This window comes from Lethenteron reissneri, chromosome 12, assembly GCF_015708825.2.
Source record: "Lethenteron reissneri isolate LAM-NWPU_2019-01 chromosome 12, ASM1570882v1, whole genome shotgun sequence".
Lineage (NCBI taxonomy): Eukaryota > Metazoa > Chordata > Hyperoartia > Petromyzontiformes > Petromyzontidae > Lethenteron > Lethenteron reissneri.
The window spans coordinates 10,697,175-10,722,271 of NC_083790.1; the positions used below are offsets into that span (position 1 = coordinate 10,697,175).

General features: G+C 45.3%; 1 protein-coding gene across 1 annotated transcript in view; it reads right to left on the minus strand.

Annotated features, from left to right (window-relative positions):
- Positions 1-25,097, minus strand: part of LOC133341883 (hemicentin-1-like) — a 254,826-nt gene that overhangs the window by 219,947 nt on the left and 9,782 nt on the right. Inside the window, 1 exon segment of the mRNA XM_061550695.1 lies at positions 6,109-6,179. Within this exon segment, the coding sequence (XP_061406679.1) occupies positions 6,109-6,179 (71 nt within the window).

Sequence of the window (25,097 nt, forward strand, 5' to 3'; positions counted from 1 at the left end):
CATCCATCACGCACGACGATATAAAACCGCTTCAAAATGAGGAGGCTTTGGGGCGGATGGGAAGCGAGGTGGGTGGGGTGGGGGGGAGGCGGTGATGGAATCGAGAGAGATGCAGTAAACGTGCCCCAAAGATGTAATTAGTTACGCATTCGAAACTCGAAAATAGCTTCCTGTAATTCTGGCATGCTCGGGGTCCCAGAGTGTGTGTGCCGGAGGGGGGGGGGGCAGAGAGGAGAGGGGGGTGGGGAGATGATGGTGCAGTGCATGACCAGTTGTGTACTGCTCAGCGGAAAATCCTGTTTGGCTCTCGTTAAGGAGACAGTGGCGTGAAGACGGCGGCCCAGCGGTCGACGCGCCGCGCGGTGAACCCCATTGACCTGAGTTTGAATCCCGGCCACGGCTAACGGTCAGTGGTGAGTGATATCTGAACCGGGCCCGGGGCGGCTACTTTCACCCAACGCTCACCGGCAGAGCGTAGTGAAGTATGGTCATGCAACACCCATGGCCAACACGGATGTTGGGATGCCTTCGTTCAGCGGCGGGAGACACACTGAAGGTGTGTGAAGAAGACACAGGTGAAGGCGATGATGAATAAAGGAGCAAAGAGGGGAGAAAGAGATATGAGAGGGGTGAAGGGTGTTGGGAAAAAAAAACTGAAATAAAGGAAACAATGGCGAGATAAAGATTGAGTGGAAATGTGTTAATATGTTCAGAGGACAGATTTGCTAACAAAGATAAAGATCCCCCGTATGGCCTTCGTCAGACTGTTGGGGCAAGCGTGCTGTTAGCGAGCACCTTAATAAAGACACACATAAATGCCGATAAAAAGATACACAAATCTAGGAATCTTTATAAACTATCAGGGCCAGGTACTGTTAGTAAGTGCCGATTAAGGCTGCCAAAGTACAGGAGGAGATTGGTCGGGCCAGTACCATGCCCGACCACCTTTGTCTCCCTAGTACTCACGTTTGCACGCTGCACAAGGCACCGATGCTATGGCGAGTTGCCCAAGGGGATACCCAGGACAGATTCAGCTACCACTCTGTCGCTTTTGTTTTGCGTGACCAGGAATCGAACCGACGTCACTGGGATCACAGCATCAGTGCTCAACTCAACCCTCCCCATAAGTCCCACAAATACATAATCTGCAAAAGCATAAAAAAAACCACAAACACCGATCCCCCCATACAAAAATTGCACTGCAAGCGGCACGAGCGCTGCAGCGAGCGACAGGCTATAGCGAAGGCACATGTGGTGGATACATAGAGCAGCAGCAGGTATCGAGATGGACATCAGCTGTGTGGCCCATGAGGCTTCGTGAGTTCCCCTCTCAAGCCCCCGTCCCCCACCACCAGGATTACGCTGGTAATGCTCTGGAATGTCTCTCGTCAAGGGGACTTTCACGGGGCCATTCTCCTGAATCCCCCCAATCCGCCGCCCCCCTGGCCGATGGTATCGGCAGAAGGGAGGGAGCTCAGGGTGCCCGCGCCGGCCAGTTGTGGGAACCGGAGCCCGAGGGGGCACAGGCGCGTGTTCGGGCTAGGCTTGGTGGTGTTGAACTGTGCGCTTGCTGTGGTCTGCGACGCTCGGACGGAGATAAGCCATGGGCTTGGCAGCTAATCGAGTGAAAAGCATGGCCCTCGTAATGCCAGACATGTGTGCGCGCGCTTCAGTGGTGGCAGCTGACACAGACCCACAGCGCACTCACCCCACGTAGATATTCTGGCTGATGCGAGACAGCGACCGAAATATTGGGTGCAATTGTACGGGCGTCGAGACAAGCAGCAAGAATGTGCAGAGATAAAGCTCAGAAGTTATTTTTTAAAATGTAATTTTATATAATTAAGACACCTGTGCCATTTACTATACTTCTCAATGGGATGTCGCATCTGCCTGGGTGGTGCTATGTGTTTAAAGCGCATGACTCGCAATCAAAAGTTCGTGATTCAAATCCCAGTTGGGAAGTGACTCTGAACATCCCTCCGGCGTTGATACGACGAGTGTTTCCATCTTGCAGGAACCAAATGTGGCTGTCCTAAGGAAGGACTGCACTGGCCTCGCAAGTGTGGAATCTGTGATTGCACCACTGGCTCACGACTGCCAACGGTTTGTTGTCCTTCCCCGCACCTCCGATTAACACGGTTGGCTATGTACGGTGCGAAAGAAGTTTAAAATACATACGTACAAAGGTCACAGCATCACCTCACCCTCATTCGAGCAGGGACACACCTGAACGCTCAAAGTGTTTCGGATTTACGTTGGGTGACAAGACGAAGGTGCAGAGCTGCAATTACTTTCTCACGGCAACCCCCGGCGAAAGGGCTTCCATGAGAGGGAGCTCCAGAGAATCCCTATCAAGGGATTTTTTCCTCTTCAAGGCTGGTCAGACGTCTAGGTGGGAGCACCCTCCCACACCGATTCACCCCCCACCACACCTGGCCTGCCGATCCACTAGTTTCAAGTTTCATTTATTTGGTATAGCTCTGTGAGCCATGCGGCTCTTAAGTCGGGTGTAACCGCAACAAACAAAATATGAACGGAGAACATCTTAAAGCGACGACGCACAACAGAAACATCCTGGATAAACCAGCAAATCTTACAAAAAAAACGAAATGCTGTGTGCAAAAATCCAGTGTGATGCAAGTCAAACAATAACAACCATAATACATATTCTTGGTTCTTTCGGTAAAGTCACGTAGAAGGGAAACACTAAAATAATATAAATATGAAACAATAAAATTCTCACGACGTTTCGACTGCAACACAAGCAATCATCATCAGGTGTGAAATCCACAGCAAGAAACGTGAGAATTTTTATTGTTTTATATTTATATTATTTTATTATTTCCCTTCTACGTGACTTTACCGAAAGAACCAAGAATATGAATCCCTGCAGTCACGAAAGCTTTAAATCAAAACCATAAAACAATTTAGATTACCCATATATTTTCGAAATCACTAGCTGTGGGCGCAGACCGTTAACACCGCTGGGTTGGGCAGACTTGGAGGGATTTAAGAGACGTGTGCCTTTGTTTAAACTGCCACACCAGGAGGGTGAAGCAGCGACCTCTGGATCGCGAACCCAGTGTGCTGATCGTTACACCACAGCAGTACCCCTGAATGGTGGGTGTTCCCACTAAATTATAGGCTCAGACTTAATTTGGTGTTGGGAGCTTAATTATGAGATTAAGAAGGAATCCATTCTTATTTTATTCTATGAAGTTTGCTCCAATAATCGTGGGGTAACGTGCTATAACACATTATGTGATTATCAGAGGAAGTGTCAAACGCTCTATGTGAATTCTAAAGAGCTACTGTGATTTAATCGCATGCCTAAAATGGCTCGTAGTTTACATTTCAAGCAAAGTCTGATTGAAAATCTTTACCTGCTCTTTCGTACCGTACGTAGCCTACCGTGCTAATCGTAGGTGCAAAAGAGCAGGTAAGGATATATAAGGTCAAAATACGTACACATACATAATCGTAGCTGTAGGTAATGTAATTAACAATGAATTCTGGATATAGAGGTCAGTGCATGTGACTAATGGCAGTACCATATGGGGGGCAGAACATGTGATGGGCAAGGGGCGGTAAATAAAAGTCATAATTATCTGACATAAAGCTACGGGATTGTGTACAGAGCGGTCTATGTAGATGAATATAAACAGAAACATGCGTACACGAAGGAACGCTTTGGGGATTGGGAAGAGATCGCAAACTGCGAAACAATTAAAACACGATTACGTTCAGGGTAGAGAAGAAATGTTAATTGTGAGTGGGTGATGAACAGAGGGTGGGAATCAGCACTACAGCTGGACATGAGGGAGTTCTGGACAGCAAGCGCAGCATGCCAGAGTAGTAATGATAATAATTTACAGTTGTAAGGCGCATTCGTCCATAGATCCCAATGCGCCACCGTGTATGGAAAGCGAGAAAAAACTGAACCAGGGTAAACGGAAAGAACTAAGCCAGTTTAAAGAGGAGAGTTTTCAAGACAGACTTGTATGTATGTACGTTGATCATCGGTTTGCACCGTACGTAGCCAACCATGTTAATCAGAGGTGCGGGGGTGGACTTAAATATATCTAACAATTCTGATTGTCTTACTAGCAAAGACAAATCATTGTTCCAAATTTTGTGAGCTGCACAGTGGCAAAAGCCCAATCACCCCAGGAAATGAGCGTTGACCTCGGAGTCCTTAGAAGAAGGCGAGATCTCCGGGACCTCGTTGGAGTGTAAAACATGGATCAGTTCCTGTGAATAGTATGGGCTAACCCATTGAGTGCCTTGTAGGTCAGCAGCAGGATCTTATAGTCTACTCGATACTTGGACTGGTAGCCAATGCAAAGATGAGACAGTGGGCGTGTGATGTGCTGCTTGCGATACGGTGGGGTGCGTTAGGACTCTAGCAGCTGCATTCTAAACAAGCTCAAGTCGACACGGCACCTCATTCGGAATCCCGAACAGTATTGCGTTGCAGTAGTCAAGTCGGGCGAATACAAAGGAATGGACAATTATCCTAACTAGGCCCCATCCCTTTCTAATTAGGCCCCACCTATTCCTAATTAGGAAGGAATGAACTCCCCATCAGGCAGATATTCACTCACGATGATCCACGGAGAGTGCCTGACTCACAGTCAGAAGGTCGTGAGTTTAAATCCCAGTTGGGAATTGCGTTCCAAGCCCTGGGGAATCCATGCCGGTTTAGGGAACTTTTATGGCATGTAATAATCAGGCTGGTTCAGCAGTTCCACTGCTGGATAATTTTTTCCGCCTGAGGACGTCTGCTTGTGTTGCGATCGAAACATCGTGATATATTATTGTTTGTTTTATTTTTCTACCTACGTGACTTTACCGAAAGAACCAAAGAGTATGGATTCCTGCAGTCACGAAAGTTTCAAATCAAGAATGTAATAATCAGCTCAAAGTTACGCCAAAGTCACAAACTATTGGCATGGCTTGTATGCACATATATCAACGAAGCCACTACCAATGGAGCAATTGGTTTATTTGTCATAAATGTGAATTGATGTGATCATAAAGGAATAGTTTTATGTTTAATTCCTCCTTCACAGAGGCGGTTATACTGAAGACCGTTTGGAGTTGCTAGTCATTGCATGAAAATTAGACAGTTGATTCCTTTTTCAATGCCACGATGCCATGTCTTCCACCAAGTGTCTATAACATGGCCTGAAAGTCCTCTCTGTACAGCCAAATTTTAAGACACACTGTTGATCCAAGGTGCATTGGTGGAGCCAGGTGATTCAGGGAACTGTGAGTGTCTGCGTGTTAGAGCCCTGCATGAGCACTGCTGAGACGCTAGGTTCAAATCCAGGCAGAGGTGAAATGGGGCTATCAAATAAAGCAATATGGATGGTATCTGCATGGACATCAAGGATTGCACAAAAACCCCGCCATATGAAATTAGGTTCGTCATTTAATCGAAATATTTTAGCCCTGAAAAACAAAAAATGGGTTGATTGCCAAATGATGAATCTTTGCATTGCTGTAATTTCACTGGTACAGCACTATTCGTTTAAAGATTATTTACAGCAATTAGGTCAATCCACTCCTGCACGAAAGCCTTTCCAAAACAAGGCGATCATAGGGTTTTGTTTGACCATACTTCACAAATTCTAGTTTAGTGTGCATTGGTAAAGGGGATACCTAGGACCGGTTCAGACACCACCCGTCACCGATGTTAGCTGTGGCCACAAATCAGATGCAGGTGACTAGAATCAGAGAAGCACGCTCGTCACTACACCACTGTTCCAGCGTTTGTTTTCATCTGAATTTTCGAGAAGCAAAAAAAAACAAGATTTCAAAGTGGCCCCTCGTTCGTGCGTATTCAACAACAACAACAGCTGCCATTTGCCACTAAGTGGCGGCGACGTCACCATGGCGCCTGTGCCAGGCCGTGTGCACTGTGAGGCCACGTGAAGTGTCGAAGGCTCGCTGGTGGCAGGAGGTCACAACGGGACAGATCCAGGTGCCATGGGTTGACTGACTGAGATGAGTGGCAGATACACCAGCTATGCCCCCTGTACATTCAGAGGTGCAGACATGGACACGCAGACACGGACACGCACGGCGGAGCCCGCATTGTACCTGGACGTAAAGGTCCCTGAGCTCCCGCTGGAATTTGTCCGGGTCCGTGGTGATGGTCACGGGGCCGATTTCTGCAAACAGGAAAATGAGGGAAGGAAAATCTGCATTAGCAACGCCTTCCCGTGACATCAAGGGTCATGTAGAGCAGCCACCCTCCCTCCTCACCCCCACCCCTTGCCCCCCACCCCCACCACCATAAGTCACGATGACACTGGAGCAAATTGTCCCATCATGAGCAGCACATGGAAATTCCAGCTAATTAGCCCGGGGTATTCCACGCCGTTTTAGGGCACATTTATAGCCGTACACTTATCAGCACATATTTGGCCACGGATCTGATCATGGAAAGCTCATTTGATTCGTGCCAGAGTCACGAACTGTTTACATGGCTTGCATTCATTCACACATTATATCAGTCAAGCCGCTACAAACATAGCGTCTTTAATTGATGTGATTATAACGGACGAGTTTGATGTTGAACGCCTCCTTCACAGTGGGCGGTTACACCGAAGAACCTTTTGCGAGAGTGAAGCACGGCGCTGCGGTCACTGCGCAAAAATGTCTGAATTCTGAAGGGCCTCGTAAGCGTATAATGCCTGCGGGGCTAATAGCCCCACGGAGCCACAAGGGATTCAACTCCCGTCATGCTTGCCATGGTGTCATAAACAGGCCCTGAGCACTGGCCGTGCCTTGATTAAGGCCTCTGCTGTGGGGGAGGCTCGCACGCGCCGAACTGCATACTCCCGCTGAAATGTTTATAAATCCAATCTTTTTTGGAAAAAAAATATCTCAAGATTGGTGCCATATGCCACCGGACAGAGTGGACGTGTGTGCTTCACCATGCTGGGAATGTCGCATTTTGGCGGGAATTTGTTCATTTGGAGCGGGCCCTCTCTGAAAATGGTGCTGCCGGTAGAGTGCTCAGGTAGGTCAGAAGATTGAAAGTTCAAACCTCAGTCAAGGGTCGGCTCAGTCCATCATCCCTCTGGGCTTAATAACGTTAGAAGCATTTTGTGTCAACAGTGGTGATCTCATGGCCCCTATAGCATGAGAATGTGGAATTTCATCTTCTAGCTGAGGGCCATCACTGCCAGAGATGAGTATTGGCCAGCGCATGGAGACAATTTGACTTTCACATAATTTTTTATCGCAATGAATGGTAAAGCCATTTTTTTTTCAGTATATGGGAAGTTAATAAGGCCATAACGATTGCTACATGCAGGATGCATTTATTAGTTTCTGGTGAAGAGACAGGGATTTCAAGCCAGGGTCTCAGCAGTGCTCGTTCAGTCCTATGATATGGGAATTAACATTAACTGCTTGAGCCATTTAGCCAGATCACATATGTCCCATTTTAATTAATGATCAATAATTAATTTAAAGAAAAAAACACTTACACACAATGTTTGTTTGCACATCAATTAGGTCAGTGAACATGTAAGAATGCACGTTAGGCATGCATAGATGCATATATTCATCTATCGACATGTATTCTGAGGCTCACAATACGTGCATTAGAATTGCGTGTGAGAGGGTTGAGTATCTGCGCTCCTTCAAATGGAAGAAAAATAGCTTTCAGCTCCCGAACACATTGCTTCCATACGTAAGAACAGATGATATCCGCATGTTATATATGCAAATGATATGCCAATGTTCTAAATCAGTGGTTCTTAACCTGGCGTGCATGCACCCCCAGGGGGTGCGAGATGCCCTTCCTGGCAGTGCGAGACATGCAAGATTTTTTTTAGACGGTAAATCATCGAAACACAAATTAAGCAGGGGTATGTAAGTACAACTACAGTACTTTGGTTCATCAAACCCTCTATTTATGAACATTATACTGAACATGTTTTAACGATTGAGACCAAAGGGGTGCAAGGCTGCAGTGAGCGTTAAGAACCACCGTTCTAAATCATCCACGATATATCTACTGCTGGACGAAGGCAGTAGATAGACGTTGCCACGCCGCCTCTCGTGGTCCTGCGTGCTGCCACAATCCGTCTCGCTCCCGCGAAAGAGGTGCTTCGCAAACGTTCAAGAAAGTCGCGTCGAATTGTAACGTGTCAGTAGTGGCATTGAACAAGCTTGAGAGAACGCACAAGCCTACGAAACTAATGGATCAATCATCAACGGCCATGAACAATCCACCCAAAGCCGCTGCCATGTCTCACCCATGCAGCAATGCATTGATTTATCGATCTGTATTTATTTCTTACACTCGCCATACATTCATTTAATGTGACTATTTTGTGGATACAAATTAAATGAAACATAACTTCGGACTTAAACAAAAAATACATTGCCTAACAACACTTTTTCAGCAAACTAAATTGTGCTTTCACCACTCAAAAAAATGCCTTCACTGCATCGCCATGGTTACCCAGAACAAATATTTAACTCTTTATGCTGGAATAAAAAAAACGTGCACTTGATTAATAACCTTTGGGTCTTTCGGTAAAGTCACGTAGATAGGTTCAAAAATAAAATAACCAAAAATAAAAAAACTATGACGTTTCGATAGCAACACAAGCGTCCGTCATCAGGAAGAACGCTTGTGCTGCGATCGAAACGTCGTAGTTTTTTTATATTGTTGTTATTTTCTTTGAACCTATCTACGTGACTTTACCGAAAGACCCAAAGAATATGAATTCTTGCAGTCACGAAAGCTTTAAGTCAAGATTTGATTAATATCTGCAACACTTGGTACATTCGCCCTACAACATGAGCGTGCTTACGCATGTTGTTTGCAAAAACAGAAATGTGTCATCAATTAAATTAAACTCTGGCAAGAGATCGCTCATAATCACAAAATGCCAGGCACTAATTACCATCGATCGTATGAAACGTGCATTCATACCAGGGGCTGTAACGCAGCAATTGTCAAAGTCGGCCGAAGGCGGGACTTGTGATTACATTTCACCAAACACGAGTCACAGCATGCCTTTCATATCTCAATCATCATCCTTGATCAATCCATCTTGATCAATCCACTGCTGGATGAAGGTCACCCCTAGTCACCACCACCACCTCTGATGTGAACAATCCACCAAGCGCCTGCACATGCACTGATTTTCATCGCTCCACCTCCTCGGTCGACGCAGCCGTTGTCTTGACCAATGGCCATCGTCCCCTCGGGACCCGGCAGCGTCCTGTTCATGTGCACTCATATTTCCTGACAATTATAACGATTCAGCTTTAACACGTAGGCTTTTCGCGACCAATATCATCCATGTAATACGTCGTACTCAGATTGTAAAAGTTGTAGATTTGCTCTCCAACACACCGGTGTACCGTACTAGTAACGAATTTGCATGTTATTTACGTGATAAACCTAATTGGCTGTGGCGGGTTTAACAATACATTTATATTTAGGTGATCGAACCCCCAAAAAAACCTACATTATGGAGTTATAACGATGTCGCTGGCCTCCCGTACGTTCTTTCTCAATGCATTGCACTCTCTCTGTCTCTCCAGTGTCATGCCAAAACGTGCATAGCTCCACGCGTCTTTGTGCGTTTTGTCACTTTTGCTTTTCCTCTCCAGTTTATATCTCAATATGCATTTGATTTCGTGTCATTTTTCCACTCACGCAAAAGCACAATGTGCCTCTGTTACTGGAGCACGTTTCAGCACACGGCATATCTCCCACAACCGCTACCAGATGTCCTCCTCCCAGAATGCCGAGCCCCCATTCCCCCATTGGTTTTCTAAATTAATGTATTTACTAATTCGTTCGTTTGTTCGTTTCCTTTGTCATTCATCCACATCGTGACCAATTTATTCAAATATATTAAAAAAAGGAAACATTTACATGATTCCCTCCATGGAAATGTGGACTTTCCATCCAATAGCTCAGGGCTGCCACCTCTGGTTCTTAAGTTTTGCCTAAAATTTAAAAAACATCTAAATGATCAACACCATTTATACTCGACATGGGAATGTTGTCCTTGTGTTGCAAGGAGGAAGTAACAAAATACAACTCAGAAGAGTCAAGCTATTCACAGCAACATAAAAAAGATAAGGTTTTGAAAGCAATTTGAACAGTTGGATGCAACTGGGAGTGTCTAAATGCAAAGTTATTGAGTAAAGACCATGGACAGGGCCTAAATTGAAGGCCACGATCGCCGACATCTTTGAGAAAGGATGCGGCACATACAGAGGGATGAAGAGAATATATCTTTTAATTGTATTGGAGAAATACAAATAAATGTAATTCTTTCTAACAAAAAGCGGAGTCAAGTACCAACGCTGTTCGTTGTTTGAGAGACATTTTGATTACAATCACATCTGGTTTTATAATTGCACACTGACAAAATGTTTACTTATAAACAGTGGCGTCACTCGGGTTAGTGTCACCCAGTGCGGTGACTCATGGTGTCACCCCCCATGGACCTTCGTCCGTACCAGACCATACAGAATCCTTAGTAATGTTTTTTGTACTAATGTTACTCGTACATCGTAATTCCCGTATATCACTGAATGTGATGGCAATGGTAGTGTCGTAAACAACTAGCAAAATTAAAATTACACCTTTAAATTACAATATTTGCCCTTAATTACGACTTAATTCTCAAATAAGTTATTGATATAGGTGCACAAATACTAATTACCATAATATTGTAGCTCAAACACCAGAAAATTTGATAAAATCAGCGACTATAAAAACACTAGCAGCAACGAAAACAACACCGCGTGCTTGTAGCGCGTGCAGACGAAACCACGTGACTCGAAGCGTCACTGAAGTTGGGGAACAATGACAGCTCTGACCAGAGCGCATTGCAACGTTCAAAAAGTAAATTAGCGTAGAGCTTAAGCCTTCTTCTTGGTTCTTTCGGTAAAGTCACGTAGAAGGGAAGTAATAAAATAATAAAAATAAAACATAATAAAACAATTCTCACGACGTTTCGGCCACAATGCAAGCAGCCGTCCTCAGGTGAAGAACAGAGCTGTCGAAAAGACAGCGTCCTAATGAAACAGCACACGAGCTTGGAGCATATATATAAGCTGGGCGCATTGACAAAGGAATTTGCATATCAAAAGGAATTTAGCATATTTATGGGAAATGCAGGAATGTGATTAGTACTGCATATGCATGTGCATTATGCAGGATTAACAGCATCAAAGGGAGCTGCAGTTACTGCTGCTGCTGCAATTGCTGCTGCTGCAGTTACTGCTGCTGCAGCAGTTGCTGCTGCTGCAGTTTCTGCTGCTGCTGCAGTTGCTGCTGCTGCAGCTGCTGCTGCTGCTGCACTTGCTGCTGCTGCACTTGCTGCTGCTGCAGTTGCTGCCTTATCCATTTTAATATAACACTATGTATTATTCTACCCACCCTAATGTGTATCATACTGCTATATGTTTACTGTACAATTACGACACCATACATTACTCTGCACACTGCACCATGCCAGTGAGTGGAACGCGGTCTGAAAGTCACCGTTAACGTGAACACAATCAGTTAAGATCCGAAATGGTTTATTACGTCCTTCCAATGATTGCTAAGCCAGAATCCATCTTCTCGGTTGAAATTGTCTCTGTGTTTGTATATGTGGATCGCCTCATGAACGAATCTCTCATGATAGCCAGATGGCTTGCAGAGAACCTCTGTCTTTGAGAAGTCAATGTCATGTGAGCCCACTGAATTGTAACAGTGATCTGCCACGGCTGAGGTGTTTGTCCTACCGTGTTTCAGGTCTGCCTTATGTTCACGGATGCGGTCCGAGACATGTCGTTTGGTTTCTCCAATGTAACTGCTACCACAGAGGAAACTTAGTTTGTAGACGCCAGGGTACTGTATGTCTGGAACCACATCTTTTACAGACGGGACCAGATCACGGATTTTATGTACTGTGTTGAATCGGACCTGGATCTTGTGTTTAATCAGGATTTTGGAGATCTTTTTTGTGACCCCAGCAATGTAGGGTAAGGTGATGGTCTTGAAAGGCTCCTCAACAGGATCCTTCTTGATGGTTGGAGTGATGGCTTTGCGGATTGTGTAGTCGGAGTAACCATTAGCCTTAAGAGCTTGGCGTACGTGTTTGAGTTCACTGGAAATGTGTTCATGGTCGGAGATGCATTGGGCTCTATGATATAGAGTCTTGATGAGGGAATTCTTCTGGGATGGATGGTGGTGGGAATCCGGTTTTAGATAAGCATCCGTGTGGGTGGCTTTCCTGTAGACAGAGTGGCTCATTGAACCATCAGGTCTCCTTTTGATTAGGACATCCAAAAAGGGTAGCTTGCCATCATTTTCGACTTCCATGGTGAATCTGATGGCTGGGTGTATGGAATTGATGTGGTCGAGAAATTGGTCTAGAGCAGGCCGGCCATGTGGCCAGATGACAAAAGTGTCGTCTACGTACCTCTTCCATAAGGTCGGGCGTAGAGTGGCAGTCTGGATGGCGTCCGTCTCAAATTTCTCCATGAAGATGTTGGCTACAACCGGAGATAGGGGGGAGCCCATTGGGGTGCCCTCAATTTGCTTGTAGAAGGTTCCATTCCAGGTGAAGTATGTATTGGTTAAGCAGTGTCTCACCAGGGGGGGTACCCCAGCATTCAGTCCTTGATGAACCAAGTCTTCAATGATTGCGATGGTGTCAGGCACAGGCACCTTGGTGAACAAGGAAACCACATCAAAACTGACAAGCAGGTCGTCTGGGGACAGGGCAATCCCCTTTATTGTCGATACCAGGTCAGTAGAGTTTAGTACTGCAGAGGTGGTTTTTCCAGTGAAAGGCCGTAGGATTTCGGACAAAAAACGAGCCAGTTTGTAAGTGGGGGAGTTGATAGTCGAGACAATGGGACGAAGAGGTGTATCAAAAACGCTAAGATGCCAGCTAGCAACATCAGCAAAGATGAGCGTTTTGAATTAGCTCAATTAAAAAAGAGGGATGACATTGTCATCCTCTCAGCCGACAAAGGCAATGCCACTGTCATCATGGACAAAATAGAATACAACAACAAAATTCAAGAACTACTCAACGATGGCAGCTATACAAAAATAAAAAGAGACCCCACCAACAGCCTCGTCTCCAAAACCAACAACATCATTTCTGCTTCAACCGCATTAATTGATCAGACCAAACAGTTCTCGTTGAAACCTTCTGCAGCCAGGCCACCAAGATTGTACGGCTTGCCAAAGATACATAAAGAAGATACACCTCTTCGTCCCATTGTCTCGACTATCAACTCCCCCACTTACAAACTGGCTCGTTTTTTTGTCCGAAATCCTACGGCCTTTCACTGGAAAAACCACCTCTGCAGTACTAAACTCTACTGACCTGGTATCGACAATTAAGGGGATTGCCCTGTCCCCAGACGACCTGCTTGTCAGTTTTGATGTGGTTTCCTTGTTCACCAAGGTGCCTGTGCCTGACACCATCGCAATCATTGAAGACTTGGTTCATCAAGGACTGAATGCTGGGGTACCCCCCCTGGTGAGACACTGCTTAACCAATACATACTTCACCTGGAATGGAACCTTCTACAAGCAAATTGAGGGCACCCCAATGGGCTCCCCCCTATCTCCGGTTGTAGCCAACATCTTCATGGAGAAATTTGAGACGGACGCCATCCAGACTGCCACTCTACGCCCGACCTTATGGAAGAGGTACGTAGACGACACTTTTGTCATCTGGCCACATGGCCGGCCTGCTCTAGACCAATTTCTCGACCACATCAATTCCATACACCCAGCCATCAGATTCACCATGGAAGTCGAAAATGATGGCAAGCTACCCTTTTTGGATGTCCTAATCAAAAGGAGACCTGATGGTTCAATGAGCCACTCTGTCTACAGGAAAGCCACCCACACGGATGCTTATCTAAAACCGGATTCCCACCACCATCCATCCCAGAAGAATTCCCTCATCAAGACTCTATATCATAGAGCCCAATGCATCTCCGACCATGAACACATTTCCAGTGAACTCAAACACGTACGCCAAGCTCTTAAGGCTAATGGTTACTCCGACTACACAATCCGCAAAGCCATCACTCCAACCATCAAGAAGGATCCTGTTGAGGAGCCTTTCAAGACCATCACCTTACCCTACATTGCTGGGGTCACAAAAAAGATCTCCAAAATCCTGATTAAACACAAGATCCAGGTCCGATTCAACACAGTACATAAAATCCGTGATCTGGTCCCGTCTGTAAAAGATGTGGTTCCAGACATACAGTACCCTGGCGTCTACAAACTAAGTTTCCTCTGTGGTAGCAGTTACATTGGAGAAACCAAACGACATGTCTCGGACCGCATCCGTGAACATAAGGCAGACCTGAAACACGGTAGGACAAACACCTCAGCCGTGGCAGATCACTGTTACAATTCAGTGGGCTCACATGACATTGACTTCTCCAAGACAGAGGTTCTCTGCAAGCCATCTGGCTATCATGAGAGATTCGTTCATGAGGCGATCCACATATACAAACACAGAGACAATTTCAACCGAGAAGATGGATTCTGGCTTAGCAATCATTGGAAGGACGTAATAAACCATTTCGGATCTTAACTGATTGTGTTCACGTTAACGGTGACTTTCAGACCGCGTTCCACTCACTGGCATGGTGCAGTGTGCAGAGTAATGTATGGTGTCGTAATTGTACAGTAAACATATAGCAGTATGATACACATTAGGGTGGGTAGAATAATACATAGTGTTATATTAAAATGGATAAGGCAGCAACTGCAGCAGCAGCAGCAAGTGCAGCAGCAGCAGCAAGTGCAGCAGCAGCAGCAGCTGCAGCAGCAGCAGCAACTGCAGCAGCAGCAGAAACTGCAGCAGCAGCAACTGCTGCAGCAGCAGTAACTGCAGCAGCAGCAATTGCAGCAGCAGCAGTAACTGCAGCTCCCTTTGATGCTGTTAATCCTGCATAATGCACATGCATATGCAGTACTAATCACATTCCTGCATTTCCCATAAATATGCTAAATTCAATTTCGATTTAAAGCTTTCGTGACTGCAGGGATTCATCTTCTTGGTTCTTTCGGTAAAGTCACGTAGAAGGGAAGTAATAAAATAATAAAAAAATAATAAAAAAATAATAAAAAAATAAAAATAAAACATAATAAAACAATTCTTGTTTTATTATGTTTTATTTTTATTATTTTATTACTTCCTATGCTAAATTCATTTTGATATGCAAATTCCTTTGTCAATGCGCCCAGCTTATATATATGCTCCAAGCTCGTGTGCTGTTTCATTCAGACTCTGTCGCCTCGACGGACCTGGTTTTCACCTGAGGACGGCTGCTTGCGTTGTGGCCGAAACGTCGTGAGAATTGTTTTATTATGTTTTATTTTTATTATTTTATTACTTCCCTTCTACGTGACTTTACCGAAAGAACCAAGAAGATGAATCCCTGCAGTCACGAAAGCTTTAAATCGAGCTTTAGCCTTGTAGATATATTAATACAGTACATGTAAGCTGGGCTTACGAAAAATGTTGTTGTTGTTATAACTAACTACAGGGATATTTTTTATAAAAATAATAATCAATTTCTGCTGAAACACTGTACAAAAATTGTTATAGAGACGGTCATTTTGGTGCCACCCTCCTGTGATGGTCTCACCCGGTGCGGTTCGCACCCCTCTAGTGACGCCACTGCTTATAAACAGATTGAACTAAAATATCTATCATCCTCAAACATTGTGTAATAATGAGAACAATATATAACAGTTAACTCCTCTGGAAATGGCCCAAACGGCCCTTTAATGTTCTTAATTATTGGTCTCGGAAAATCCAGTGGTTAGCATCCTGTGCTATTAACTCTGCCACCTGAGTTTGAATTCTGGTCATGGCTAACATCAGTGGTAATTGATATCCCAACGAGGCCTGGGTTCCCCTTCAGCCACATGCACTGACCAGCATGGGCTACAATCAAACACCTATTGGCGAGGCCTTCATCCAGCAGTGGATTGACAATACATAGCGAATCATAGCACCGCGTTTATAAATGGTGGCAGTCGCCATATTAATTGCGACTTCAAATCTCAGTCAAGAGGTCAGCTTAGGACCATTTTCCGTCCGTCACCGATAATACGGACGTGGTCTTCGTGGGAAAGTCCACTGTGGCTTAAACACCGACCACAAATAAAAGACTCCCTCCCACCATGAGAACGTGGAATTTCACCGCAGGCCTCGTGGTTCTCAGTGCCACCACCACCACCACCCCCACCCGCCGCAACTCGATGGGACGCGAGAACGCAACGGAGGCCACTTGCTGCGTCGACCGGACTCCTCGCTCGGGCTGGAGTCACTCACTCGTGGGCAGCGGTCGGATCTCAACTCGGGGCGGGGGAGCGGGGGATGTGGGGGCGGGGGGGGAATTGGGGGGGTGCGGGGGGTTGGAGGGGTAGCGGGGATTTGGGGGGAGCGGGGGGGGGGGGAAGGGTTGGGTTGGGGGGAGCGGGGAGTTTGGGGAAGCGGGGCGTTGGGGAGAACGGAGGGGGGTTTGGGGGGAGCGAGTGGGTTGGGGGGAGCGGGGAGTTGGGGGGAGCGGGTGGGTTTGGGGGAGCGGGGAGTTGGAGGGAGTGGGGGGGATTGGGGGGGTTGGGGGGGAGCGGGGGGTTGGGGGGAGCGGGGGGGGGGGTGTTGGGGGGAGCGGGGGGGTGTTGGGGGGGGGCAGCTTCCTGTGCAGTGGCACGCAGCGTCCCTGCGCTGTTGGCTCTCACGCGCGCGCCGCCTCTAATTGCAATGAGCACAGGACCCGAGGGTCCCGGCACGGCGGCGGCTGCTGCTGCTGCCCGTGCCCCACAATTCGGGCCGTGGTTTACGCGGCGCCGTCTCGACTTGGGAGCCGAGGACGCCGTTGCACCACGATGCAAGCTGGACGGAGACCACGGCGGTGCTGCTACTGCTGCTACTGTGTGCGTGGTGGGGGCGGTGGGCATTGTCCAGAGGGCAGCGGCGAGGGGAACACACGCATCGATCCTCCTCCTCCATCCTGGCGAGTGATGGCGGTGGTGGAGCGGTGAGCGCTACGAACCTGGCGACCCGGGTTCGATTCCCGCTCACGGGACAACACCACCGGTGACGATTATCCGAACCGGTCCGGGGCCTCCCCTAGGTCGACTCAGCCTCAAATGAGTACCTGGTGCGGTGTGTAAACATGGCCACTGAGGAGACAAAGGCGGTCGGGCGTGGTTGCTGGCCTTCATAGGTGCTACTCGCTAACAGCACTTGCCCCAACAGTATGTTAAGGCTATACGGGTGGGGGGGGGATCTTTGTCTTTGGTGTGTTGAGAGCTCGATGTCAATGTCAAGGTCTGCCAGCCACGATGACGAGAGGGCTTCACATGGAGAGAGTTGGTGTGGTTTAGATGTTCCTCCTCAGTTGAAGGAGTGCACACCAGAGGTGTGGACTCGAGTCATGTGACTTGGACTCGAGTCAGACTCGAGTCATGAATTTGATGACTTCAGACTCGACTTGGACTTGCATAACAATGACTTTGTCCCACCTCTGAGGTGTGGACTCGAGTCATGTGACTTGGACTCGAGTACTCGAGTTATGAATTTGATGACTTCAGACTCGACTTGGACTTGCATAACAATGACTTTGTCCCACCTCTGAGGTGTGGACTCGAGTCATGTGACTTGGACTCGAGTCAGACTCGAGTCATGAATTTGATGACTTCAGACTCGACTTGGACTTGCATAACAATGACTTTGTCCCACCTCTGGTGCACACTGCTGTGGATTTACTCTACTGTCCGTGAGTTTGAGTTGCACGGCTTTCATTGTTTTGCCCTTCATGAAAATTTGTCGATGTTCCTATAGCGGTTGATGTTGAAAACGAATTTGCGCACGTGGGGCTGGGCTACATGGAACGTGCCGTTGTTCAGGTGTTTAGCTATATCATCCATGTAGTAAAATAACACCATCATTGATACTGGCTAACAGTTTTAATTTCGTCAGGATTTTTAAAATATATATTATTGTACGGTCGTGATTTATTTTTTGCGGGCAGGCAATACGTCATCCGTTCACAGGCATCGTTGACTAAAATACAAATAAAACATTGAAATTGATAAACATCTTTTGCGAAACAAACACTGGCGCTAGTCCAATGACGCACGGGGAATGCGTCTCTCTCTCTCCACGGGCTTTTATTTGTTTAGGATTTAATTCCGTTTGATTCGTCAAGGGGTTTGTCATTTTTGACTTATCGAATAAAAACATCAATGTAACAAAAGTGATGATGATGATGACAATGACCTCTGAAATAAGACGTGATAATGGTGCATTACATGAATTCTATAATGCTGTTTCAGGTAAATTATTGAGTCTAGTGCAAAGTTCGTTTTACATTGGCGAGAGCCCAATGACCCACGGTGTATGTGTCTCTCTTTCTCCAAGGGCTTTTATTTGTTTAGGATTTCATTCCGTTTTATTCGTCAAGGGTTTGTTAAGGGTTGGGTTATTTCACGTCAAATGCTGCGAGGCCTTGTTGTGAATGGCGCTGTGAAATAGAGTCAAGTTTTAGTTCGTTAGTTAGACCATGAATTCTTGCTGTGGCCAGACATCCCTTTGGAGTGGTGAAAGGGATTCCTCTGGGATAAAAACCGCTCCAAGGCAACGCTGATGATGAGCAGCAACATCGAATGCTTGGAGCTAACTATGAACAGTCCTCTGTATTGAGCCATGTAACATCCCAGCGGTGCACACCTGTGATCGAAAACTTTACGGGAAAAGGGCTGGTGGGCCATATAGAGAGACCGTGAAACTCCCAGACCAGCTGGGCTGAGAGGTGGCCAGGAGATGTCACCATAGCTAATGGAGTTCACAACCCCATCAGTGAGGGTTATGTATGTATGGTAAACATCTTTCGCACCGTACGTAGCCAACCATGCTAATCGGAGATGTGGGGGAAGGACAAAAAACTAAACACAAATAAGTAATATAAAAAAATTAAAACATGCTTTTATGAAATGTACTCGTAATGGAAGAACTCCACGACTCCAGGAAGTGGCCCCGAAGCTTGCCATAACGTAAGGGACCGTGGCCAATTACAGCCAACGTTAAATTGACCGTGAAGAATTAGACCCAAGTCGAAACATAATTATATAAAAAATAATGTTTAAAAATATATATTTGCATGATATAATATAGTATTGTCATCAGTATGACATAAGTATACCAAGTTTTCAGTCGATACCACATTGGGAAGTGGGTTAAAATTGAGTTACAAGATTTGAGGATACAACAACAACAGACAGAGTGAGTTACATGAAAGCGTGTAATGATAAAAAGCAGCTCTATTCTCCATATGTGTGGGGTTTCTCCAGGTAACTTTGGCTTCATCCTTCATGATAAACACTCCTCAAAGTGAAATTGAGCAAACGTCCCAAGGCAAGATCTTCCTGAAAAGGTATTCAGACTAAAGTTATTTAAGCAGAAGAGCAAACATGAAAAGCATTGACAAGATGTTAAGTTAAAAAAATGTTATTGTAATTGTTCTGACTAGAATATTTGTTTTTATAACTTGCGCGTTTTTAAACATGCGTAATTGTTTGTTGTTTTAGTGATAAGTTCAGAAATACCGAAGTCTGAGCTCGCCAACTGCCTGGGTGAAAAGTGGGCCATGCCATGGCCCAGCTGGCTCAATTTTTAATAAATAAATTGACTTATCAAACAAAATATCATTAATGTAACAAAAGTGATGATGAATAATGATGATGACAATGACCTCTGAAATAATACATGATAACGTTGCATTACAGGAATTCTAAAATGCTGTTTCAGATAAATTATAGAGTCTAGTGCAAAGTTCGTTTTACAATGTCAAAACGGATTGTGGGTAACGACAAAGTGTATTTTATCAGGCAACATATGAACCAGTTTCAACTTTCAGAGACTCCTCAGCAGTAGTCAGGCCTGTTCGAGAATTGCTGCTGGGTTCCCTGATATTATAGACAAGGGCCATCGGCAACACTCTCAAGATCCACACCTGCCAAATGTGAACCCACAATATAATTTTAACAATGCTAATAACAATGTATTTTTACACGGCGTCTTCCATTGAAAGATCACAAAGCACTGTACACGTGGACATCTCAACACCCCATTAAAAAAAACAGATTGCACAGTGTCACTGGTCTAGTGCTTCAAACCACCGACATGTCCCCCCCCCCCCGAGTCACAGATACGGCTGGGAAGGAAGGGGGGACGTTCCACAGGTGGGGGGCAGCCACACGGCAAACGGTCCCCCCAGGCGCCCTCGGAGCGAAGTCTCGTCCTCGCGATGCAGGGAAGGCCATGCATAAATAGCAGGCTCATTAAATGTTATAATAACAGATTGTTCAATGTCACTGCTGATTGAGCCAATTGGCCGAATTCATGACGAATGAGGTCAATCGGCTCAAATTCAAGATCTTTTCACTCAGTGAGAGTACAACCCATTATTGTGTTTAATTACCTTGTTACACAAAAGCAGCTACTTTAAGCACACAGTTAAGATTGTTGTATTATATTTTTTCCTTAATAAGGCCTCATCAGGAAGCTGTACCCAGCAATGGGATTAGGAGGTGGCCGACGCTCAACCCAAACTGACGGAGTGGCAGCAAAGGGATGGAACGTATCTCAAAATGACGTCCGCCGTTCACGGGACACCACAGTGGTGAGATGTTAACTACCTCGACTGGTATGCAGGAGATTGTTCAATCCCGACTCTGACGGCTGTATATATGAAGCTTGCACGTTCTCCTCGTGGTAATGTGAATGTTTTTCCGGGTCCTCCGGGTTTTCCCTCCACATTGAGAATCAACGCACGCTCAAAGTATTTGGATGTTATAAATGTCCACGTGATGAGCCACTTCATTAAGCTATCATTTGTGGCCATGTCACTTCTGAAAAAGAGCCACATTACTCAGTGGGCCTTACCTGGTAAAAATAGAAATATTTTGCTCGTTTTATAGATCAGTAAAAGTATTTGTTTCGTTTATAAATAGAGCGATGGAATCCTCCTGCTTGTGGATTCTACGTGAATGATTGCGTCCAAACTGGCTTGGGGAGTGCTTTTATCCAGCAGTGCATTGATGCCGACTGATGATAAACAACATTTAATCCCGACTGATGATGAACACTGTTTCATTAATGAGCGCGCGTGCCGTAAATATGCTACATTTCAGGAGGAATGCGACATTCAACAATATCAAATATAACAGCAAAGAATGATAAGCCACGGCTGCATTGCCAGGAAAGAAAACAAATTCGTTGCAAAAAAACTATATTTTTTAAATGAGAGGGGCGCAAAAGGGCAAAATGAGCAAACCATTCCCCATCACTGCCTCCCAACCCCCCCCCCCCCCATCGGATATTTCGAGGAATTAAAAAAGCAATTTATTTCCAGTTCTTAAAATAATATCACTAAAGCCATAATTGATAGATATCGTACATTTTTTGGGGATAAATCGCAACAATTAGAACACGGACTGCATATCCCAGCTGAAATCTGCCAAGTCCTTTATTTTATTACAGGCGAATTAATTATGGGAAAAAAATTAAAATGATTATTTTCAGTCGTGCTTTCTCAGATTTGCATTTCCACAAATCTGTTTACCATCAGTGTAGGGAAACCAGACGCAAACATGTGCCACGTTCATGTCTGTACCCCTAAAAAAACAAGAATTCCCTCTGAGGAAATACTGCAAGCGATTTCTACAGGGCATAACTCATTTAACTCCTAAATCATCGACGTGTTATTTAAGTCGTTCTGTCGATGGTGACATTTGTGTAAAATGTATTTTATAATATATTACATGAAAAAAATTCTGTCTACGGCTGTTATTTTGACCATACTTCACCACGCTCGTCAATGCGGGTAGGTAAAAGTGTTCGGTCCGAGATCGGTTCAGAGGTCGCTCACCACTTGTTGGTGCTGGGGGTGGCCAGGAATCGAACTCAGGTCTCACCACTGTGCCACCGCTCCACTCATTACGAAATGTCGGCATGTAATGATCGGTACAGTATCGTACGTGAAACAATTTGCACTAATTGGTTAATTGAGTGCAGCAATGAGGATAACATACACTACAGATGGACACGTGTGTGAGTAAAATACATTGCGTTCACAATAACTAAGGAATATACAAGCACTTGTCATTAAGCTCCTATTGAGGCTTGTTAGTAAGCACCTATTAAGGCCGACAAGGTACATTTGTGAGGTGTAATAGGACAATATATATGCATACTCAGCACATTTCACAGTGCTGATGCTGACCCCACCACAACATGTAGTGATTTTAGGCTGAGTCAACCGAAGTGTGTCCCAGGACAGGCTTAGATACAAACTCGCACTGGTAATGCATGCGGCCAACGATTTACCATTCTCCAGGACTGCACTGCAGTGTTGTGCTAACCACACTTTAACAATAATCCCAACACTAACCCACAAACTCACACGCATACTCTGCAAGTAAATTAAAGACCGAGCATCCCCCAGTTTGCCTTAAAGACGTCGGGGAAAGTGCCGTTAGCGAGCGCTTACTAAGCCTGGTGTAGTTAGCACAACGCATGGCCGTCTTTGTCTTCCCAGTGCTGAAGACAACACACCACGCCAGGTACGCTGAGTCAACATTGAAGAAAGTTGGGAATCAAACCAAACAATCCCTGTGCAACGTGCCAAGAAGCGCTGCGTCACCGCTCCCCAAATGGACACACACGTGCTCGGCAGTACGCTCATAAGTGTGCTCTTTTTTACAGGCTCAATTAAAGGCTAGACAAAAACTCAAACCCCCCCCAAAGAAACTCGTACAATACGCCCTTCAATCAGCCTGTCAGTCTGTTTTTATAGTCTGCAACGTGGAAATGGTAGCTGGCCACTGTCAAGGCACCGTCGATGCCCTGATACCTGTGTGTAAAGGATTAAAGAAAGCCAACTACAGTCTAAACACAGCTAGGCAAACAAGTGCCCAGCGCAGATAAAACAAGGGGGCTGCTCGCAGGCCGGCTTTGCTGCACTCGAACCAGAGAGTGGCTGAAGTCACTAGGCACTAACACAGCACTTCTATTCATATTCCTCTGTTTTCAGATTGTGTCCTTTCACTCATTGGTGACAACGGAGAGGAAACGGGGACCCGAAGAGAACTGAAACACAATGCATTGTGTAAAGTTAAAAACACCGTCTTGCGATGCTCCTGCTGCTGCTTTGGCACGTTTAGCAACAAAAACACTCAACACATTAGTCCACCATACTGTGTGGCCTTAAAAGGATAAAAATACAACAGGAGACGTTTCAGGCAATGTTTCTGTGTATGTCCCATGAAGAAGGGTCATTGCCCGAAATGTTGCCTGTTGTGTGAAGAGGGTAGGTGGAATTGGATTGTCTTTTCCTCCAAAAGATTGTACTGTGGATGTTGGAACAAAACAGAAGGCCCCGAGATAAATACACAAGAACAAATTGGTAGTTTTTTTTAAATAATTGGCACATTTTATTTGTTATTCCCAGTGCTCTGCAGAGCAAATCATGTCTTTATGGTTCTTAGTATCATTATCATAATCACATTAATGACATATCTATCTGTACCATTGCTTGTGTTTGGGCATTACCTCTGGAATGAGTTTTCACTGCACAACTAAAATAGCCAGTCTTGAAGGTTGAAACATGCCAATTTCAGTGAAAACCCTATTTTAATGTGATGGCTTTTTTTTGGTGTGTGGAGTAATTATTGACTGGCCTGAGACCAAACTCACTATGTATGAGAGTCTGGTTTAATAATTGGTGGCTTTCTTGAATTCAGGATGTCATTGGTGCCAGCTCATTGCTCTGACATGAGGCAGTCTCTGAGGCCTCTGGCTAATTCTTGACTTGAGTTTCTCAATGATCATTGCAATAACCTCATTTAGAGATGCAACAGGCTGTGCCACGGTTTTAATCACGGGGTCGCTCGGTCGGTCCTGCGGTGGGCTCAAAAACCACAGCGTGTATTTCCGAAAGCGTTCGAGTCCAGCCGTTGCAACAGCCTCCTCAATGGCACTTTCCCCTCTATGGCAGGAAATGCACAATTATTATTTTTAGTATATGAAGTCATTATGTGCTATCATCCCGCTCCCAGGAATGGCTCATTAATTGCATTCTCAGCAATGAATTCCTGCTGCAATACTTGTCATAAAGGGCTCTTTAAAAAAAACATTTAACATCTCTAACCAGATGTCAATAATAGCTAAAGCATGTTTCCATGGCTATGGCTCCACTTCAGTGTTTTTTTACGTGACTATGATTAACAGTGTGGCTGGGTGGCAGAGTTTGTAAAGCACACACAAGCACAATACGGCTGCAAATTCGAATCCAAGTTGAATCCATGTTGGATGTGAATTCGGCCTATCATCCGTCCATGGTTGATACGATCCTTTAATGGAAGATAATAAGAGCACTGGCCTCCATCAAGGTAATGTGGAATTTCCAAAGCTGGCTTAGGGCTGGTAAAATTTTGACTTAAAACTTTCGTGACTGCAGGAAGTCATATTCTTGGTTCTTTCGGTAAAGTCATGTAGATAAAAAAAAGGAAAAAAATAATTTAAAAGTTATATTATTTTCAATTCATTATTTGAATTTTCTATCTACGTGACTTTACCAAAAGAACCAAGAATATGGCTTAGGGCTCCCAACAGAGATGAACACCGCGCCAATGCTCGTTTGAACAGTGATTCCTTTCGACTAACCTTGTATGGACAGTTGCCCATAACAATGTAACGATTGCAACAACAACCAACGCCACTAAGTGACAGTGACGTCACCACAGCGTTTGTGCCAGGCTAGGTGCACTTTGAGGCAAAGTTTCGAAGGCTCGCAGACAAGTGGCCACGGGACAGATCCAGGTGAGGGAGTTTGGCAACGGATTGACCGACTGAGATCACTTGACAGATGCACCACCTGTGCTGTCGCCTGTCGCTATTGCCCAACCAATACCACATGCACATTTTTCTGAAAAACCACGAACTTACTGTGTTTTCATAAATACACTGGAAATGAAAAGGCACATGTGCTGTGCG